This window comes from Epargyreus clarus, unplaced genomic scaffold (genome assembly GCF_041222505.1).
Source record: "Epargyreus clarus isolate Ecla_fem2 unplaced genomic scaffold, WU_Ecla_fem_2.2 ptg000005l, whole genome shotgun sequence".
Classification (NCBI taxonomy): Eukaryota; Metazoa; Arthropoda; class Insecta; order Lepidoptera; family Hesperiidae; genus Epargyreus; species Epargyreus clarus.
The window spans coordinates 7,098,528-7,121,052 of record NW_027332213.1 but is presented as its reverse complement, the minus strand read 5'-3'; the positions used below and the strand labels follow the sequence as shown (position 1 = coordinate 7,121,052).

Genomic DNA, 22,525 nt, shown 5'->3' with positions numbered 1-22,525 from the left:
GAAATAAATAATTATAGTTTTAAAACTAAATACCACGCTAAAATCGCACAAGGAAAGTCTTTAATCCTTATTCCTGACTATCCCGATGAGGATAGTTGATATTACCCATACCAAAGATTGAACTTTGATTTGATTAATTTGTATTTATGCAACTTAATATTTTGGGGAAAGAATAAAAAAGAGAATATGAAATAAATTAAGTACCAAATACGATATTTAAAGTACCTATCTATACATCTATACATATAAATAAAATTGGAGTGTCTATTTTTAACATTGAAATAACCGCTTTTTACTAAATAAATATACGGTACATACACCAAAATAACATTTTTTTTTAATTTTGTTTGTTCCGACTAATCTCTGAAATGACTGGACTGATTTTAACGGGACTTTTATTGGCAGGTAGCTGATGTAATAAGGAGTAACTTAGGCTACTTATATTTTAGAACTAGCTGTTTAAAATATATATGGCGCTAGACAAAAACAAGTAAATTATAAGCAAAGTAAATTGACCCGCAAAGATCTTTCTAAGCCAAAGTCAAACTTAGTTCCACATCAAACATTGACCGAAAGTTTGTTAAGTTTTTACTTTTGTGCCCAACTCTTTGCCAAAATATATTATGTCAATATAACAAAGTTTGGACTTATTATATCTACATACTTATACCAAATACGTTTGTATATGTAAGGTAGGTTGTAAAGAAAATTGCTTAATATAATAAATTAACTATTATAGAACTAAATACAAATGCTTCTATTGTAACATTTGCGCTATTAGGCAGCATGTATACCAATAGTACTGCTGCCGTTGAAGCACGAGTTATTATCTAATATTACCTCAATTAAACAGACTTAGCTGATTCCAAGTCATTACAAACAGATTTATTGCGCACAGAGGTAGTTAAGAATAAATCAAATGCATTAATCCAATATATATCGAATATTACATTGTCTAAGAGGTTATTATACCACTGGGGATTAAATTTATAATGGAACTTGGATTGTACAGGTGGCATTACATTGTACCTATATAAACAATTTCATTATTAATAAAGGATATACTTTGTACAAATATACATATATTTAGAAATTATTTAACTAATAACTATAACTAGCAAAGGGACTTACGTGAATATTGCCGTACGGTTCATCAAGGCTGTTTGACCGAAGTTGTTTAACCGCTCATGTGGACTCGGCCTTATTGAGATACCGTGTTTTTTCTTCTGAAATTATTAATGATATTTTAAATTTATTTTTACAGTTATAACAAAGGTGTCGGCGTCACTTTATTTTGAAAAATATATTTAGTTACAATACCTATTGTTTTATTGTCTAACCCAAAAATATTGCATTAAAGTTTTGAGAATATACCTATAGGTAATAGGTAAACTTCCAATATGCACGAGCAGATGCAACTATCAAATGTTTTGTTTATTTAAATCGCCTTACACAAACTTAAGTGTATAGCTGTATACCTCGTAAGCCTAAGTTTCAATCTGGTATTCCCGTTCAAGATTCCATAATAATTTCAGTTCGCATAGATTACAAATTAAGCCATAGCTGAGCGCAACCGCGCAGTCGTTCCCGCAAATACTTCGCAGCATAGCCCGGAGCGGATCTCTACACCACAACATCCTTAGTTGACGACGTTAGCTAGCATCGATATTTCAACTATGTGAATAATTCCCCGCCACGGCTATGAAACGTAAATTATTGACGCGGGTATGGTTCTGGCATGCGACAGTATCTGCAATGTTGTGGTACGTGATAATGTAACGAAAATAACTTTACGGGAGGTAGCCTAGTGCGCTCTGAATTTCGCGGATAATATAACTCTGTGCTCCGGTTTAAGGTGGAGGTACTATTCACTGACATTGAGTTGATATTAAGCGTATGAGAAAAATAACAGAAATTGGATGCATTCTTTAAACTATTTCTTCATTATTCATTACTTCTTTAAATCAACGGTATTCTGACCAAACCATGTTTTATTATAATTTTAACTTATATAGTATAAAATTACATTATCGTAACCTACTGTTATACATACTAGAATCAGCAAGGAATTTTTCGCCATAAATAACCATAAATGTATGGTACCTTTATTAACTATGTCAGGGTAAATAAGAATCCACGCAAAATTAAAAATACAATATTACCATAACGTCAACAACTAAAGGGTAAAATACAGATTTTCAACAAACGTGTAATATGAATTCCAACCCAAAATAGCAATAAATAAATATAACGACGCCTCAATATAACACTACATCCGCATTATAAATTTTGGCATCGGCGCAAATATGGGGCTAGTTGAATTAAACAATGAAAGGGCTATTTCCCACAGGTTTTAAACGGCGAAATGGCATCGCGCCAATGTTTGTGCAGATGCCATCCACGCAATAGAGATACGAGGGCCCAGAGTCGTCGATAGCGCCAATCATACTTCCACCGAAGTTTCATTACATAGAGGTACGGAACATACTTTGTTTTTGTTTTAGCCTCCGATTTTAATTTTACTTTTTATGTACATGGATTGATATAGTCCGCGTAAAACTGGTAGTGCGCCCTGAATATAGAAATGATTCGCGTCGCCATAGCAAATTGTATACTACACCTGCTCACTCACAATAACTTCAGAGCGGACTAGCAGTTCGGCGTGGACTATATAACGTTTCAAAAACTGACATTCTGTGACATTTCCAGTTACATAGTAGGTATATCTAACAATCAATAACTCGCAGCTACGCGTTGGACAAATTTCTTACATCGAAATTAATATTTAGATTGAATATGTAATAAAAGTTTAGAAATGTGTTACACTACGAGATACTTGCATCAGAATTATGGCTTAATTCAATCTACTTTATTGTATAGAATAGTCCTGGGTAGGCAATTAGGAGGTATCTCTTTTTTAAATTTTATTTTGTATGACTATAATATATAATAGCTAACATATCTGAGCCAAAACCACATTTTCAATTTGGTTAAATACAAAAGAAACAAGAAAGGAGTCTATGGAGAACGTATTACTAAGTACACTCAGCTATAACTTATTTATTTTTTTATAAAATGTTACGAGCTCTATTTTGTTCCGTTAATTGAAACTGAGTGTACCACAGAAGCAATGTATGACAGCTAATAAATGGCTCGCACGCAGCAAGGCTTGCCGAGCTGTTTGTTCTCTCGTAATGGATATCCTTGAGGGTGTTTGCTACTTGTAATGGCTGAGAAGATTTGCTATTTCATAAACTTTATATTTTCACTCCTTTTTTTTAAACACACAAGCATTTTACTCGCGGAAGTTGTTCGTGATTAACGTACTTGTGGTACGTAAACAAAATATCGCAAACGGAGATTTCTGGTTATATAGTAGCTGTGATTATGGGAGTTGAAGCAATCTCTCAAGGTGTTTAATCGCTATAATAGCTAAGATTTTCTCATTTATGGATGAAATTATCAAACTTTATTTAAATTTCGTAGAAATCATTACTATTTAATACTAGGTACTTTACAATTTCATGAAAGTTAAACAGCACATGGAGAACAAAAAATACGAGAACAAATAATACTACAAAATTATTATTACTTTCATATAATAGAGATGAAGTTGCAAACGTTATATTAACGCAATAGGTAAATTGAGAACATATTTTTTGTAATTCACCCAATATTTTGGCGTAGATGACCTATCGTAGTTAGGCGGATGAAAGACGAACGGCGCGGTCATTCCTCTGTAAATCCGATATTGTCTATTGTTTGAGTTCATAGAAAACTGTTACTCCTACTCTAAATCAAACTTACAGATTGTTTTAACAAAATTATCCCAAATAAAGTTGTTATAATTTTCTTGTAAATATTTATTGAAGCTATGACAATATATTACACTCACAGATAGATCTATGAATCAATTACAAAACATTTTATTAAAGCCAACGCAGTCCCTGAAGCTCGGCATAAAACTAAACTAGTGCTAAAGGTAACAAAGTAAACCGCTGAAAAACAGAATGCTGTGAACACAAACGAAATTAAATAAAAACTAAGCAAGTTCAACAAACATCCGGCTTCGTGTCCGCGCCTAGCAATTTTACACAGAGCAGTGAGAACGGTGAAGAATTTACTTCCGCCTTTACTGAAGTTATTAGCAATTATTCTTTGAATGATTCCTAATAACTTCATAAGGCAGTTATGATTTGTTTCATGTAAATACCTGGATATGGAAGGATAATAATATCAATTGTAAATATTTCCATTTAATTCTAATTAAATATAATTTCTATGTAAATGTATAACTATATATAACATTTTAAAATAAACGCGACTCAGTTACAAGACATTGTATTAAAGCCAACAAATTTCCTGAAGCTCGCAATAAAACTAAACTAAAAGCAGTAAAGTAAACCGCTGAACTGAGTGGAACGCGTAGAACACAAACGAAATTAAATAAAAACTAAACAAGTTCCGCAAACATCCGACTTCGTGTCCGCGCCTAGCAATTTCGAACTGAGCAGTGAGAACGGTGAAGAACTTACCTCCGCCTTTACTGAAGTTACTGTCAATTATTCTTTGATTGAAAATAAGCCAGTTATCATTTGTTTTATATAAATACCAGCATATGGAAGGAGAATAATACCAATTGTACAATCAGAATTATACATATTTCTATGGCAATGTATAAATATAGATAACATTTTAAAATAAACGCAATCAGTTACAAGACATTTTATTAAAGCCAACAAATTTCCTGAAGCTCGCAATAAAACTAAACTAAAAGCAGTAAAGTAAACCGCTGAACTGAGTGGAACGCGTAGAACACAAACGCAATTAGATAAAAACTAAGCAAGTTCCGCAAACATCCGGCTTCGTGTCCGCGCCTAGCAATTTCGCACTGAGCGGTGAGAACGGTGAAGAACTTACTTCCGCCTTTTCTGCAGTTACTAGAAATTGTTATTTAGTTAAAAGAAAACCTGTTATCGTTTATTTTAAAAATGAACAGTTGAATTATCGACATTCTCTAATGAAAATGGTGAAAAATAAATGGTACAATCATTAGAGAATGGTGGTACCATTTATTTTTCACCATTTAGCCACCAAATATCGAAACCAAACAGGCCGTTTTTGTCACTTTTCAAAACAACGGGTGGGTATCCAGTCGATTCTAACGAGGAATCAATAACAACAGCAAAACCCTCTATCGGGCGAAAGAAGTTAACTGCATATTAATACTGCGACCAGCGCAAAACGCGCAGCTTTTCAATCGACAACTAACTCGAATTTCTATTCAAGGGCGTTAAAATTTGAAATACACATATACCTAATATTTTCAAATAATAAGAATATTTTAAAAATATTAGGTTTATGAAAATATTAGGTTATTGTTAGTGTTATTTTTATAAGTAGAACTCGATGACAAAATCAGCACGAGACAATTTATTACTGTACTCGTATTACTTACTGTTACATTATTTGCTACTTTCATGTACAGTTACGAGAACATGAAGCATCCCATGTTAGCCCTAGGTAGTAATATGTCTGTCGCCTCATAGGATTGGTCTGACTTCTTCAAATTCCGTAGACACTATAAGATCGACAAATAAATATCTAGAGATTTAACGAAATTTGTAAAATCTTGATCCACTGTGTTGGATACCGGATAAGGAGGTAACATACGGGCGACAATAAGCTAATACTCGAGCGACGGGTATGACAGGCGACGACAATCGGCGGCCTTGATTAATGTTACAGAATACTAGTTTTTGAATATAGTTAAACTTGTAACAGGCGTACCGTAAATAACCTATTTCATCTTTATCAAAGTATCCGTTCCAAACAGTTCCGTCAAAATTAAATAAGAATAAAGGTGTTACATTATAAAAAAGGCGTTAATTTTAGCCAATAAAGATTACATGAAGTCCAAAGTTAGAGAAAAATCTTTGGATTACGCTTTTATACTTCCCCGTAAAAACTTTTATTATGAGAGTAATTAATTTGAAAGAATGCTAATTTTTCTTTTAATCGCTTCTTTAGCGCCGCAACTTTTATCTACTTTGTTTGAATTACTTTCGCTCGGGCAGTTCGCGGCGAGTTTGGGGTAGATTTTATAAGCTATGTTTTTATTGTAACACAACAATGCCCTCTCTCCTTTTCTTAATTCAGAGTTCTAAATAAATAAATATAATATATAGAGTAAGGTAAAGATGCTATTTATAGGATAAACAGTATTGAAATGGTTCTGCCGAATTGTAAAAAAGGTAGTTCCTTGAATGTAAAAACACGAAAGGCAAGGTCGAAGTCTATCCGATCCGCACTTGGTCAGCGCGGTGGACTTAGACCTGAACGCTCTCACTTCCTACGCCCAGGAGTGGCACAATAATGGGTCACGATGACAAAGAATTTTATTATTATTGTCGTATGTACATTTTTTCATTGATATTATAATAATAAACATTGTATGTTTTCAAGAAAATCGTAACATCTCCTTAAAGTACACAAATGTATTAGAAAGAAAATGTGGGTGTACAGTCTTCCATTACAGCACTAAACAACTTAGGAGGTAAAAGGCGAGAAAAAATACAGCTTGATTGGAATTTTAGGTATTGGATTCATAAGGTCTGTTTGCAAAGAGTAGTGAAACCATTTTTTTCTACTCTCCTGTTTTTCCCTTTGTGCATTGCAATCGGGTACGAAACAGAATCGTTAATGTATTCGATCGATCCGCCAGTGGCTACTCACCGTAGATCAAATATGAGCCAAACTGCAGAGATAGGAATGCCAGACACCGTTTATAAAAGAATTTTGTAATTCTTTACAGATATATGAAGCATTCAGTTATATAAATTGCAATCTTGAATGATCTTTAAACTTCCACATAATATTATTCCACAACAGATTACAAATTACACATAATTAGTATGATACCTACAAACATATAATCACAATATTTTAAATTGAAAATTATATTTTTTAAATAAGAATATAATACCACTTCGTTGTCTAACCACTTCGAGAGGAGACATCCTATAAGTTAAAATGCATGTTGGTTTCCTACCTACTTCAAATACTTCAAAAAATACCTCAGTTTATCTGCTGAATACATTTCAATGTTATTTATTTGTATGTTTTAGTGTATTAAAATAGAATATTTACTGAATAAAGCTAACATTGCCAAAACCTATTCACGTCATTTATAAAAACATTCTCGTACAGTAATATTCTATGTTATATCAATATTATATCCAAGAATATAAAATAGATTGTTTATAACTAAAAATATGAAATATTGAGTTTATTTCTAACTTCCTAAAGACATTAAGTAAAGAGTTTCAGCCGTCGCTATCGTTGTGAAACACGGAACAAAGCACCCGTGAAATTATTCTGTACTCAGCCTCAAACCCATCCTGTATGCAAACTGGGAAGGAAATTAAATCGTATGGAAACTGAAGGCACTGAGAATAGACAAAGCAATGATAATTATGAGAGCTTGTTTAAAAATGGAATTTAATGTATAGAAATAAATAAAATTGAAGTGTTTGTTTTTAATTTCATAATTTGTTTATTACATATTTGTTTATTGCATGACTGTTTTAATGTTTAACTGTCTGTTTGTTCAGGTTAATCTCCAAAAGAGCTGAAGTGATTTTCATGGGCATTATAAGGTGTAACTTAGATAACGTTCGTTTTAGAAAATGTATTAGATGTTCCGCGTAATATAATTAAAACCCATAAAATACTTAACAAACACCTAAGTACTGTGATCGGTATCTATCAGTAAAAAAAGTGAAAAAACTTAATGATTAATAAAGTTTCAATGGTATTGTCATTATGAACGGACCTTATTATACAGCATATAACAGAATGGCAACCAGTCGAGCCCACGTAGATTTAAATTGTTGGCTAAGAACAGATTTCGAGCACTGAGTTATGAACGTTACCCAAACTTTTAATGGACTGCATTCAGTTAGCACAAAGCTAAACTGCTTACTTCAGCTGAAATAGCCTAGCCGTAATATTCAATTGCCTACATAAATATAGGGATTCTCTATAAAAGAGACATTTTAAGCTCACGCTATACGTACAAAAATCTAAATACCACTAGTAATCCTAACCAAAATTATAAAAAGGATACGAATACAAATATAATTATAATTTGATAATGTACTTAAAACACCGTACCATGACATATAATACGTCAATATGCACGCAAAAACGATATTTAATGACGTCGAAAAATGTACGGGTGTAATCCCAACAATGGTATCTATGTTGTTAAGTGAGTATTAAGCTCATGTTTTCTAAATGATCACTTAGCAAAAACATCTAAACAAGAAAAACAGATGCCTACCTTAGCTAGTTTCAACCCTGTCGCTTCCGAGGCGGCTGTTTTCAATACACCTCCAAATTGCTCCATTAAAAGTTCCCCAACTGCCTTCAACACGAATTGTTAACGCTTCCCGAGTACCGAATATTGAACAATGACGGAATAGTCGAAACAAATACCTCTTTAGGCATATTAACCCGTAATATTCCCGAAATATCGTTTGAATAGGTTGATTAAGAATGTCTTTGCTGTAGAAACATTGTGATTTGAATATTGTATTTGTGAACTTTAGGAAATAAATACCCACATTTCGCACAACACTGTTATTAAAGAAATGTTACCTACTTATAAGTAGGTAGATACAATTACCTATACTTTTACGCATAAAAATAGTGATCTTTATTAAAGTATAATAATTTTTTTAATGTTGACTTATTCGATTTTACGAAACATATTATAAAACAGTACATCAAAGGTATTTGGATACTTTTTATTCATTGTACTTTCACAGATAAACTTTCAACTATTATTTTGTAAAATTTGCAGACTTATAGTTATGTTGGTTTTCACAGATTATCTTTTAACTAGTATTTTGAAAAAAATGCAGACTTATAGTTATGTACACAAACATGAAACACTTTTAAGCCTCAAAAAATATCTCTGTGATATCCGTCAGATCACAAGATTTGACTACTCGAAGAACTCCTTAAAGAAGCTACTATAATCTAGTTCAAACGAAACTTTAACTACTATTTGGCACACTTTCAAACTAGTACCGTGTCTGTCGGGGCACGGTCGTTTTCCTTTTTGTAGTTCGATTAAAACATGCAATCTCTCTATCCGCTTCATTCATGTATGCACTGCACTAGAAAAATATCCAAAAAGGTGTATAGCAAATATTAATACGTAGCAGTCGTTCTTTCGTCATTTACCTATCGTAAATACATGAAATTGCAGTGATAGCCTAGTGGTTAAGGAACACGGCCTCTCGATCGAGGGGTCCGAGGTTCAAATCCCATGCACGCACCCCTGATTTTCAAATTTATGTGCGTATTAGAAATTAATTATCACTTGCTTAAACGGTGAAGGAAAACATCGTGAGGCCAACCTGCCTTTTTTTTTTTTTTTTTTTTTTTTTTTTTTTTTTTTTTTTTTTTTTTTTCTTCTCGAGGGGGAAACCTTCAAAAGGTACCCGACGACGTGGGAGCGACGCCGGGTTATGTGGGATTTTTACCGCACTAAAACCCCCCCGGTGGCCGTCCTCAACGCTTGTTGGAGAACTCCGGGATCTCCAACGGAACACAACCGGAGCCCTCCAAGCGCGATGCCCAACGGGCTCTACCCTGGGGGAGCAGTTTTCGCTCCTCCCACACCACGTAGTGTTTACGACGGTATGCGACCACACATACCGCCGTCCTTCCCGGGGTCGCTTGCTGGACGGCTCCCACTCTTGCCGTCCGCAACCCCGGAAGCCCCCTTTTAGTCGCCTCCTACGACAGGCAGGGGATACCGTAGCCCTATTCTAGTCCCGGAACTACAGGGACAGAGGAAACCTGCCTACCTGAGAGATTTATAATAAAAAAAAAAATCTTAAAGGTATGTGAAGTCTACCAATACGCACTTGGCCAGCGCGGTGGACATTGGCCTGATCCTTCTCAGTCTGAGAGGAGACCCGTGCCCAGCAGTGGAACAGTAATGGGTTGGTGATGATGATGATGAAATACATGAAACACAGTACCTACACAGATAAATATATATATTGTGAATGTTTGTCTGTATTTTTAAGATCACTTTGTTCGTTTGTTACAGCTTATAGACTTTTGTATAAAATTGAAAGTTGACTGGTCACTTATGGACATCTGTAACAACTTCACAAAGGATAAGGATTGAACCCGAAGCAGATCATAGATACCTCGCCTCTCCTGATGACTCAGAGGGGCTTCATACTTAAGTCAGCCGGCATCCACACCCTTTCATCGAAACGCAAGAGGTGCTTTAAGGTAGAAACAGGTGGTCAGTCTCTTCCCTTGATATCAGTAGCTGTTGCACCTGATACTATGATGGGATGTGTATGATATAAATATACTCAAGTTAAAGAAGCTGGTTCTCTCTAAGATATGGTTTGAAGGTGTAGTAAAGCCTTTTTCTTCTTATATACCGTCCTCTGTAAGCAGAAATAGCAGTGGCTAAATTACCACCGATGAATAATAAAAAAATATTTTTACTAAAATTATAGATTAACTAAAATAAAAAATGGAGTATCTTTCTTTGTTAAATCTCGGTCTCAGCTGGACTAATTTTGATAGTTGTAACTTGCAATGATATCCCCACGTACGCGGAAAAAGTAATAGACAAAATGCAGTCCTCTTGTAATATCATAAAAAATACCTACGTAACCTCATGTACTTATTGAAACGTAATAAAACCGAACTTCAATTTAAGTCAAGGAAATTAATTTCTTTGACAGCACCATCGAACCATTCGAACGTTTGAATTTATATTCGAGGAAAAAGTTCCCTATGTTCCTCTGTATAAACGGTTCCGAACTAATGTTTGTATAAATCCTACTTACCTGGCCTGCCTCCACACAGCAGGTTAGGTGTTTTGAATGCGAAGCCAAATTGACTCCATTAAAAGTTTTGAAAGCGCTCGCAGCTTAGATAATTTACGGAACGAGTTATTCCTTCTATAAAAGCATGCGTGGGTACTGAAAACTAATGAATTCGCTCGTGTTTATATTTTCTGCTTAATCTTTCGAAATTTCGCAACCCTTTCCGACCTAATTGTACGTTATGTTAGAAGTTATTTAACGGTAAATATAAAGGTAGTTTTTTATTTTCTACCACGTTTTTGTCAAATATAATTTATGACGAGTACAGTTATGTATGTATGTATAAGTGATCGAAACCTGTGCGGTTCGACTACAGACTACTATAATCAAACCTATTCTTGACTTGTTACCACAATATCAAGCACTGGTCTATTCTAAAAGTGGGTACAAAATTGGATGTAAGAAATAAGACTTACTTGATAGGTATTCTTCTATGATACATTCTTCCTTGACCCTCTGAGATAGCAATGCATCTGAGGCCAAAGTCAGGTTGGTCTTCAATTATGTTTGGATTCGATTACCCCTTTACACCCGAGATGATATGAGCGTGAGTTTCACTTTAAAAAAAATCCCACGCGATAGCTTCTTATTTTTCGAAACGCAACCGATGCCGATCGATCGTGAGGAGAGTATCGCACGTGCTACCGGCTAAGTGAGCGGGGTGCAGGCGGTCAGTTGTGCTAGGGACTCGTCCAAAGATGGCAGATTTTTTCGACCCGCGCACTCTCACAGGTATATAATTATTTTTGGTATTAAATGTTTAGTTTCTATTATTAATTATAGCTAATTTGAAAGCTAAAAGAACACTAAAAAACGTGTAATTTAGTAGTTTATTCGATTAACTTGCAATTTAGATACAATTAGGTTGCAAATTTCAACTGTTACGATCGTGTGCCTACGGTTGTTGGTGCAGAATAACGTTTGATGAAAATGCTTTTATTGCTATAACCAGTTATGTGTAAATTTCGTCAATTTCAATTTTGTTTGTTTCAATTTTAGGGGTACATTTAAATGACGATCAGATTTTGCCAGTGCGGGATGAGGAGAAATGTATCGGACATTGAAGATCTTCATGAAAGTGAAGAGCTTCAACCAAATAGATTAGAAGAGTTTTAATTTGAAGAATTGTGCCCTGAAACAGATCCAGAAGCACATGCAGACCCTCAAATAGAAACTGACCTAGAATTGGATCTGGAACTTGAGCCTGAACCTAGAAATCATCCCTAGAAATTTCTCGCCGCCGAGCATCTTCACGTCCAACACATCGAAAAATAGCTTGGAAAAGAATACGTTTTCTGTCTTGAAAAGGTCTACACATCCCTACCAACATCTCCAGTAAAGTTTCCAAAGAAATATTTTTCTTAATATTTTAATTATGAGGCTCTTGATATGTAACCAGATTCACAAATTTATATTATCTAAGAAGAACCGGTCGAAAACTTAATTTAATTGCAATAGATATGGCTAAAGTTTTCTCCATCTGCATTATCATTGGATTAGCCAAGAATACCTACGCCTTGGAGACCTGGATTTAAGACGGAGGCAATAACGGAAGAAAGAAGAATGTTGATTTTCATAGAATTACGTAGTTTAGGTTTCATTGCCAAGACAGATTTTTTATAAAGACTAATGAAAATAAAGACAGTGATGTTAAATATCTCCAAATTGTTTTAATTTTCTAATATTTTTTTGATAAAAAACTATTTTTTTTTGCAATTTTCACGATCGTGAGTGTGACAGTTCCCACCGGAGACTCACGATCGTGCGGGTCGATTTCTGGATTACGTATAAACTCTGGATTTTTTTTTCGTATTTTTTGTGGATCCCTTAAGCTATATAAAAAGCCGTAATTAACGTTTTGAATCGGAAATCGCGAAAAAAAATCTTCGGGTGTAAAGGGTTACGATGTCTATGGACAGCGACGTTCAATTACCATTACGTTGACTACAATCTAGTTTTTAATATTACATACAACCATAGTACCTAACGAGTACCCAATAACTGCTTCATCATATATTTGAAGTAGTTACATAAAATACACAATTATTAATTCAAAATCTATTCCGCGTCGGTAATCCATCCCTGCTTTTTTAAGGTGACATACTGGCCACCAGCCACGCAGGTCTTGAACTAAATAACATGTATCGCTACTAGTATGCTGTATAGAATATAGTAGATAGTACCTATTCTAGACAATGTTTGAACTAGAAATAGGTGGGCGTGTCACGGAGACAGAGCCCCGTAATTGATAAGAGCCTCGCGCAGGACAGAACGCGGTAATTAGGGGAAGGGAAGCAATTAGAACTCTAATAAGACTACACCGCATCTGAGTTTGTTTGTATTTTATAAATTATATATGTAGGTACGCGTAGGTATCTATTATGGATAACAAATGCAATTTTAGCTTACTAAGATTATATTCCCTGTTAAGGTTGTCTTTGTAACTAATCTACTTGGTACTAATCATAGGTCTCTAGAAAAACATATATATTTTAAAAAAGGTTTTTGAAAGCGTGTGTGTGGAGCTGTTAGTGTAGACAGCGTCTTTTAAAAAGGTACCTTAATAAGCGTGCGCTTTAAAATCTAAATAAGAAATACTTTTAAAACAAATTGTATTACTACATTAATATTTATTACACTCATTCTACTATTTAATGCAGGTCATTTAAATAAAGCAAACAGCCACCTCCTAACATAAACTGTATCTGAAACAAATTGACTAGAATAAAAATGTACTTGTATTTGTTTTTAATTCAAACTTAACGAGGCAGCAAGACACTGTTTATTCAAAGGGAAAAGAAAAATTGGTGTTCGATGGAAGAAAAGTAGCGATCACGAGCATGGCTGCAATTAAACCGCACTCGGTTACAACGTAGCTCCGTTAGATAGTTGAAAAATGTTTTGTTTATTCCACTTTTAAATTCATTTCTTTTGGAAATAAATGCCAGATAAATATAACACACTTACCCATAAGATGGATCAAATCGGACCAATAAATTCAAAATGTCAGCCAGTGACAAAGTCTACCCACTACAACACACGAAACGACAAGACAAGGCGCTACGTGGAGGTCTGGAGGACACCAGAGGGCTTACTACCATCTCTTAAAACAATATTATTTTAATAATACTTTACTTTTTTTGCAGGAAATTTAACTTTTTAAGCAAAATATGACAATTTCAGTTGGTTTTATACAATGGATAAGCGAAAAATTAATAAGGGTTTAAGTTTCTTCAACTGTGTACGACGGAATATTTTACTGTTTGAAGGAGAAATAAAACTTTCCTGAACTATAATGGTTTTTATAAGATGGTGGTAGGCCCCCAGCATCTCTAACGGAACGCCTCCGAGGACGGTAGCCTTATGGGGTAGCCCTGGAGAAGCAAACTACGCTCCTCCCACATCATCTACTGCTTACGGCGGTATTCAGACACACATACCGTCGTCCTTTCAGGGGTCGCTGGGTGGATGGTTCGGGATACTACTACTATTCGTCCATAACCCAGGAAGCCATCTTTTAGTCACCTCTTACGACAGGATACTATAGGGACTACACGAGTATAGGTATTACATTATAGATATTGCAAAATAAGTTGTTTTATCGACATATAGACAACAGTAGACAGTTACACAAAATCCAGGGGGCAGTTGACCCCACTTGCTCTTTCCTGGGTAAGTTCGGCCATGCTGCCAAACCTAATTAATATAAGGTATATTTTTCTGTGCTTTTCTACAAAACTAATTATTTTTACTAGATACCTATATAACTTTATAACTTTTATGCTATGGCCGACGTCAGGAAGAATCTAAGCCCATTAATGCTTTATCAATAACCTTAGAGGGTAATGACCTCCTGTTATCAATTGTACCTATAATATTATACACGCTTACATTAAAATAATACCGTTGTTATCGATATCTTTATGTACATAACTAACTAACTTTGACTTAAAAAAATAGCTAAGAACATTTTATACGACTTTCATTTTGAATCACACTTATCCCAAGAGAATTTATCATCACAATAAAAGGCGCTCAAATTAGTATTCAACTCCTTGCCATATTAGACTGTTCAACAGTGAAGTTCCAAACATACTTAGTAGTTTAGGCAAATAATGGTAAGAAATTATTAAGAGCGACGTAAACTTTCTAGACTTCCGGAGCAGTCTTAATTTGAGATTTTCAAATCTACAGTTCATTTCACTTGCATATAATATTACGTAATCCCTGCCTTTCCAACTTGTGAAATTTTGATTGAACTTTATTTATTTTCGCCTAGTTATACCTATAGGTACATTTTCCCAAACAGAGACAGTTTTCATACTTTTATTTTTTACGGATTTTGCCTATTTACCTATATAGGTATGTTTAAAAAAACTTATAGTTATAATAGTTATAAAGTTATACTTTTGTGTGTATCCCACGTCACAAATACATTAATCTAGAAAATAAAATAATGCTCTACAGAAAAATAAAAATCAGAAAAAGAAAAAAATAATAAAAATATCAATGCATTTTGTGTGTTTCAAATGATAGTGTTTGATAGTCGGTAAGTACCTAACGAAATAGATGATCAATGCAATATTTTAAAATTATTTACCTAAAATTATTTTTTGTTAGAGTAAATGCAAATGGTAATGTGATTTTGAATATGCTTTATCTGTTATATCTATTCATATCTTTGCACCACTTTTTTCGTATTTTCGCATCTTTTGGAACAGAAAAAAAACTCTATGTAATGTGTTTATAGTAGTGTTTTTGCACAATAACTCTAGTAAATTTCTATAAAATTGTTATTTAGCCTATTCCATGATGTAATCAGCGATTAAATGCAATAGTTATCAACACCAAATATGCATATAGTTATCAACACCAAACACGCTCCGTGACGTCATTCAAAGAGCGCGAAAAATGGCGCCGTGTCGTCAAATGGCAAACGTGTCAAATTTTATCGACACTAATTTTAAAAAATATATTCAAACAGCAATAAAATTGTTTGTATTTTTTACTAAGTTAAAACGAAGTGATAAGTGATTTAAAATAATAAAATAAAATGTGCATATTCCCTATTATTCAAACCACAAGCCTATGATTTTGCACTGTGGTTTTACAAAAGCCAAAAACTAAGAATCCAAGTGCATGAAACCAGAAAATAAACTTGAAACTTGACAGTTGACATAACAATCATAACGACTTTGGGTTAAGTTTGACAATGACATATTTATTACGTTTGTTGTTTAGCCTATACCGCTGCCCGGACACTTATTTTTTTATCTTATAATAATTGTAGTGTTTAATAATAGGGCATATTGATATAATGTACTTATCATTTTTGAATGCTGATCTCATGTCAGTTATATATAAAGTCTGTGGCAATTAACAAAGAGAATATAACCAGTATGCTTTAGCAATCAAATGTGATATCTGTTTAATGGTGACACAAAAGTACATGTTAATCATTTATTTGTTGTTTCCGCTAATCGTGTACTGATTTACCTTAGAAATATGAGTTACGGTGATACTCATAGGTATCTTTTGAGACTAATTGCCAGCCAGAGTGTGATGTCATTAGAACAAGCCAAAGAAATAGCTGAAAAAAAAGCCGGTAATGTATCATTTGCATTTGTTATGTGACAAACGTTAACATTTATTATTTACAGCAAAGCAATAATTCTCTTTATTGCACACTTACAATCGAATTGTATGAGAGAGTTTTACGAAAGACTGAAGTAGTAGTAGCAAGTGTGTTCCAATGCGATAGTAATAAGGAGTCACTACCGCCCACGAATATTTAATCAACCACAGATATACCTATAGTCCTATTAGAGGCCAGGTACAAATACATTGTTATTCCTGATGACTTAGTTGTAATGCCCCTATATATGTCTCTCTTCAAATATGCATTCACCAACAATACATGTTTGGGAGATTCTACTGAAACTCAAATCAATATTAAATCAGAAACCAATATTCAGGTTTAACTTATAATAATCATATATCTGTCATATCAAGTCATATCTACCTTAACACACAAACAGAACCCTTGTTCTGTGTAGTGTTTGTTATATCGGAATAGGGCAATCTGGGATTAGAAACTCGACCCAATTGGTCCCAATCAACCTTTAATTTTTCAAGTTATGTGTGTTAGAAATTATTTATCACTTAAAGTGGTGTACACTTAAACAGTAAACCTGCACACCTTTGAGTTCTTGAAAATAAATTCTCGAGGGTTTCTTAAGTCAGCCATCCTGGACTGCCTCTTACTTTGAGGGGACACCCATGCCCAGCAGTTGGATTGAATTATGTTATATAAAGTTACTATCCTGTTTCTTACTTTTACTGTAGATAACATTTGTTTAGAATTTTTTATTGATGTAAGCCATCTTTATGAGCTGTTGGGTATTTTAAATAAAAATATCCTTTTATGATATCAATTCCTGCTTTTAAAAGTGCAAGAAAGATTACCTTACTAATTTGAAATTATAAATTAACTATTAATTCCAGATATAGTATCCCAAAGTTTATTTTAAAAGCTACTCTAGATCAGTTTGATGATGATTGGGATATTATGTTTATCATAAATGTGTAATGATACAAAATCTTTCTTATTCCAGGCCATGCTGTCGATCTCCAAGTTATGGTACAAGAAATCAACAACAAAATTAAACCTTTACTGCAAGAGATTAGATTTGTAAAGGATGAAGTAACAACTGATGATCTGGTTGTCTTCTTGTCAATTGGTGATGATGAAACAACCAAAGCACAGAATGTGTTTTCTCCAGTGGAGCTGGAATTCTTCAGAGTACTGATAGAGAATATAATGTCCATAGAAACAAGAGAGATCGCAGAGATGAGTGCACTCAATTTAGTGAACAATATCAAAGTGGGCACCAGGATTTTGAGTAAGATAAATGCGCAGGTAAAGTTCTATGTTTTTGATTTCTGTAGTTTTTAATATTCCATTTGTATGGCTGATGACCAATTTTTTTACAATATAAAAGTAGCAAGCTGGCATAATGTACACCTCACGATAAGTGGCTACTACGGCCCTAAGAGATCTATAATCCAACCTAGATTGACTTAAACAGGTAAACATAGTACTAAATTGCCAATCCTTTTATCAGTCTGTATCCCTTACCACCATCTACACAAATAAATGAAAATTGTTTGTAATGTAAAATGTAAAAATGCTGCTTTGTACTAAATGCAGTGTTTATAAAATACCAGCTGTGCCCTGCAGTTTTACGTGCGTTAAAAATAAATCTAACAATATCAAAAACAAAAACAAATCGTCAAGACTTTGTAATGTGCCTCCCGGGGTCATAATTTGATTTCAAAGTCTTCCTTTAGGATATACATGTAAAATAATACAAAAACACTACTTTCTAACACGGGTGAGACCGTGGGGCACAAATAGTTCTAAAATACAAGTAGCCTAAGTTACTCCTTATTACATCAGCTATCTGACAATAAAAGTCCCGACAAAATCGGTTCACCTATTTCAGAGATTAGCCAGAACAAACAGACAAATAAAAATTGTAAAAAAAAATATTTTGGTATATATGTATATTCATATGCATGTAGTAAACAGCGGTTATTTCAATGTATTTTTTTTATATAATATTGGACTACTCCAATACAATCGAGACAAGCATGCAGTCCACATGATGGTAAATGACTACTGCTACCCATGGACATATGTAATTAACCCCAAATAACATTAGCTTCCTACCTGAGGTCGACCACAGTCGCGTCGCTACCCCTGAGTACTAGCTGGAATGCCTTGGAAAATTATGTATCCCTTACCACACTGTTCAACCCAGAACACAGCAGCGCCACCGCAGCCACCTGAATCTAACATATAACCTTCAAATATTACTATTACTTATTATAAATATTATACTATGTTCTTAAATATTTCAGAACATCTTAAACGTCTGGTGTCGAATGCAGTACCTACAAAAGGAAGGCAATAATTATGTTCTGGGAGTGAGGGGAATTAACGAATTTGAGTCATATCTTTTGACCAACATGCCTGACATTATGGAGAAATGTTCTATTTGTAAAATCATTGTTTACAGGGTATGTAATTAATTTCACTATATACAAAACTATACAAGAGTATAGTTATAGGTAAATAAAATCCATTAGCATACTATATTTGTTATACTATAATGGGTACAATAAAAAATATTATTATTATTATATTACCAAACAAGATAGGTCAGTCACTGATGTCTTTTCATTACTGTAGGTTAAGATAGATTTCTTTATAGTATCTCTTACTTGATGATGATGATGATGATAGCAGTGATAGCCTAGTGGTTAAGAAACTGGGCCTCTCAATCAAGAGGTACGAGGTTCAAATCCCAGGCACACGCCTCTGATTTTTCGAAATTATGTGCATATTAGAAATGAATTATCACTAGCTTAAACGGTGAAGGGAAACATCGTGAGGAAATCTGCATACCTGAGAGATTTATAAAAAAAAGTTGGTAAAAAAATCTTAAAAAATCCCAATGGTATGTGAAGTTCACCAATACGAACTTGGCCAGCACGGTGGACTATGGCCTAATCCTTCTCATTCTGAGAGTAGACCCGTACCCAGCAGTGGGACAGTAATGGGTTGATGATGATGATCTCTTAATTACCATATTACATCATTCAAACCAAAATACTTGTGACACTGCTGTTATTATGACTGCAGAAATAGATAAGGGCTAATGCTTCTGTAGTGAAATCACAAGAGCTAATGCCATCTTTTATTTTTAAAGCATACATTGTCTTGTAAAACTTAACTTAAACTTGTTTATTTACTTTTTTATGTTTTCCAAAAGGGAATGTCATTGTGTTGTGTAAAATAAGTGTAATAATTACTGATATTGTATGTATATATTTCCACTAGATGGCGTTAGTTTCAAGACTTCAACGGTATCATTCTTTGTCCATAGATGGCATTGTTTATAACCTACCTGTAGTAGTAGCTGCTCTGTTTCTGTGAAACTTTCGTACAATTTATCATGATGCGGTAATGTTTTCTGCTGAATTTTGATAGTTGCAATTTTTTTTGCAACTAAAAAAACGTAATTTGTTATTATTATTTATTTAATAAATCAGGGCCTAATGACCGACCACTTACCATTTAACCAGTATAAACCAAAAATATGTACATAAAATAAAAGTAATTCGTTAATTATATTATTATTGTGTTGTAAACATAATTGTTAATAATTTCCAGGGCTACAACTGTCCGTCATGTACATTGGCTATACACAACAGATGCTTGGACGCGTGTTTGCAAAAGGCGCAAAGGTGGCCATGTTGCAAGAGTAAATACATCCACTCACAGTTGCAGCAACTTCGTGGTCAAGTGTATGTTAAATGTTTCAGACTAGTTTTTTGGATTTTTTTATAATATAGCAGTAAAAGTCAAGCATGCAGTCTGGACTGGCAAGCACTGATAAGCGGCTAATGACGCCCATGGACATATGTAATCAACCCCAGATAGGATTAGATTCCTACTTATGGTTGGACACAGATGCACCGCTACCCCTGAGGATTAAACTGGAATGCCTCTGAAAAGTAAGTCTCCCTTATCACACCCTTTAAATAACAACACAGCAGCGTAATCGCTGCTATTATGAGGCAGAAACAGGTGAGGCAGTGATGCGCTGGAGTCGAATCACAAAGGGATCTACTACCTTCAGACCCTCTCTTGAAATGCAAAAACCATTGCACCACACAAGTGGCTAGATTTCAAGATAGACTAAAGTGTTACTTTCACAAATGACCTTATGAAAGTGTCTGTCTTACCATATCATTCAAACAAAACAAAGGAATGTTTCACACTTTTCTTATATCAGGTCCTCCTATAATCTAATTGACAATCAAACATTTAACAAATTAATATCCACACAACTATTACATTCACAGAAGTAACTCTAAAAAAATAACCAGCAGTTAGGTAATTCAGTTTTAATTTAGTTCCAGATTAACCCAAGCACTGGAGGCTACACAGCTTTTGGATCCAACGCAGGAGTTAGAAGCAACTCAACCAATACAGGGAAATAACAGTACTCAAGAACTCGAGCCTACACAACTTTTGGACCCTACACAAGAGCTGAATGGAACTCTAGGAAATTCTTCTCATGACATGGAAGTTGATGATCTTGTTTTCAACAATTCTCGCAGAGCGCGTAAGAGAAAGCGAATAATTGAAATTGATAGCGACTGATTGATTATGTACTCTGTTCGCTAAGGTAAGAAGGGTAATAGGGATAAATGGTTTTACCTCTGCACTGGTATAAACCCAAACTTACTTTATATTCATTTCTTTACTGATATGAGGCTGTTAGAACCAGAGTAGCCTAACTACAAAAAACGATTTACAATATGGAGAAAAGTAAAAGTATATAGTCCACACTGAAGTTGTTGCGAGGAGGTGTAGTCGTACAAGGGCTAGTAGTCGTACTAGGGCGACGCGATTCATTTCTATATTCAGAGCGGACTAGCAGTTTTACGCGGACTATACAACATTTTTAAATTACGAAAATACAGATAGGTCAAAAATCATTAAAATGCAGTTAGGCCACTCTGGTTCTAGCAACCTCATATAGCTGTTAGGTTTTATACTTTTTCATTGTATGCATGACATATTATATTCTGAGATTAATTTAAATCATTTCAAGGCTTTCCTCTACCACCCCGACACCTATTTCTGCCTTACAAATAAATAAATGATGTAATGACGTTCATCTTGGTATTTAAGTGAATAATGTATTTATAATTATTGATTGATTAACTTCTGTTTGGTTTACATTTACACGTTTTTTTTAAAGATGTAACAAACGAGAAGCAGTTAATCTGATAGTTAGTAGTTACTGCCAACAAGCACATTTGTAATCAACCCCAGATTAGAATTCTACCTGAGGTCAGCCACTGGTGCTTTGCTACCCCTGAGAACTCTGATGAAATCTTGGCTAAGTATGTCTCCCCTCTCACACTCTCCAAATCGAAACACAGCTTAATACTGCTGTTATCAGGCAGAAATAGGTGTGGCGGTGATGCCTCCAGGTTCAAAACACAAAACTTTTTAGCACAAACAACCTTCTGCTGTTAACTCATGAGATACTGCATTTTCCTTGGACCAATCTCTAATCGAACAGTTATATATAATTTTTTTTAATGTTTGTTTTCTATGCAAAAGTGCCTTTACAATGTATAGTACAAATTGTAAGCCATATTATGTGCGTAAAATGTGTATAAGTGGTTATAAGTGGGTACTTTTAAATTTGTAGACGAAATGCGACTATTCCTGTAACGCAGTACTCACTGTATAGATGTGTTCATACACAAGGGGTCCGGGTTCAATCCTTTGTCAAGCCTAATAGCCTAAGCCAAAGTAAAATAACTAAATTTAGAATTAAGATACCTGTTATGGGTGTATTGTGCCTTTGCATGTGTTTGTGGGCTCCATGACACAAAAACTCCTTTAGTGAGAATGATAAGAGTATAGAAAGTTGTCATTTTATCAATGTTATGTTGGAAGAATTGTGTTAATTAAAATAAAACAAATTTTATTATAAAAATGCAAT

At 34.3% G+C, this 22,525-nt stretch overlaps 2 protein-coding genes across 2 annotated transcripts in view; one reads left to right on the top strand and one right to left on the bottom strand.

Moving 5' to 3' along the window:
* LOC140758010 (lachesin) overlaps positions 1–8,590 on the bottom strand; it is a 210,404-nt gene extending 201,814 nt beyond the window's left edge. The window contains exons 1-2 of the mRNA XM_073093948.1: positions 8,345–8,590; positions 1,132–1,226 (exon numbers count right to left, since the gene is read on the bottom strand). Of these exons, the coding sequence (XP_072950049.1) occupies positions 1,132–1,226; positions 8,345–8,410 (161 nt within the window). The 5' untranslated portion in view covers positions 8,411–8,590. The remainder of the gene's footprint in view (positions 1–1,131; positions 1,227–8,344) is intronic.
* Positions 8,591–16,138: 7,548 nt separating this feature from the next.
* Positions 16,139–22,519, top strand: Nse1 (SMC5-SMC6 complex component Non-SMC element 1). Its single transcript, XM_073093955.1, has 5 exons — positions 16,139–16,536; positions 17,546–17,850; positions 18,855–19,013; positions 20,170–20,303; positions 20,916–22,519. Exons 1-5 carry the CDS (start codon positions 16,437–16,439, stop codon positions 21,163–21,165), a joined length of 948 nt encoding a protein of 315 aa, XP_072950056.1. The 5' UTR covers positions 16,139–16,436; the 3' UTR covers positions 21,166–22,519.
* Positions 22,520–22,525: the final 6 nt, after the last annotated feature.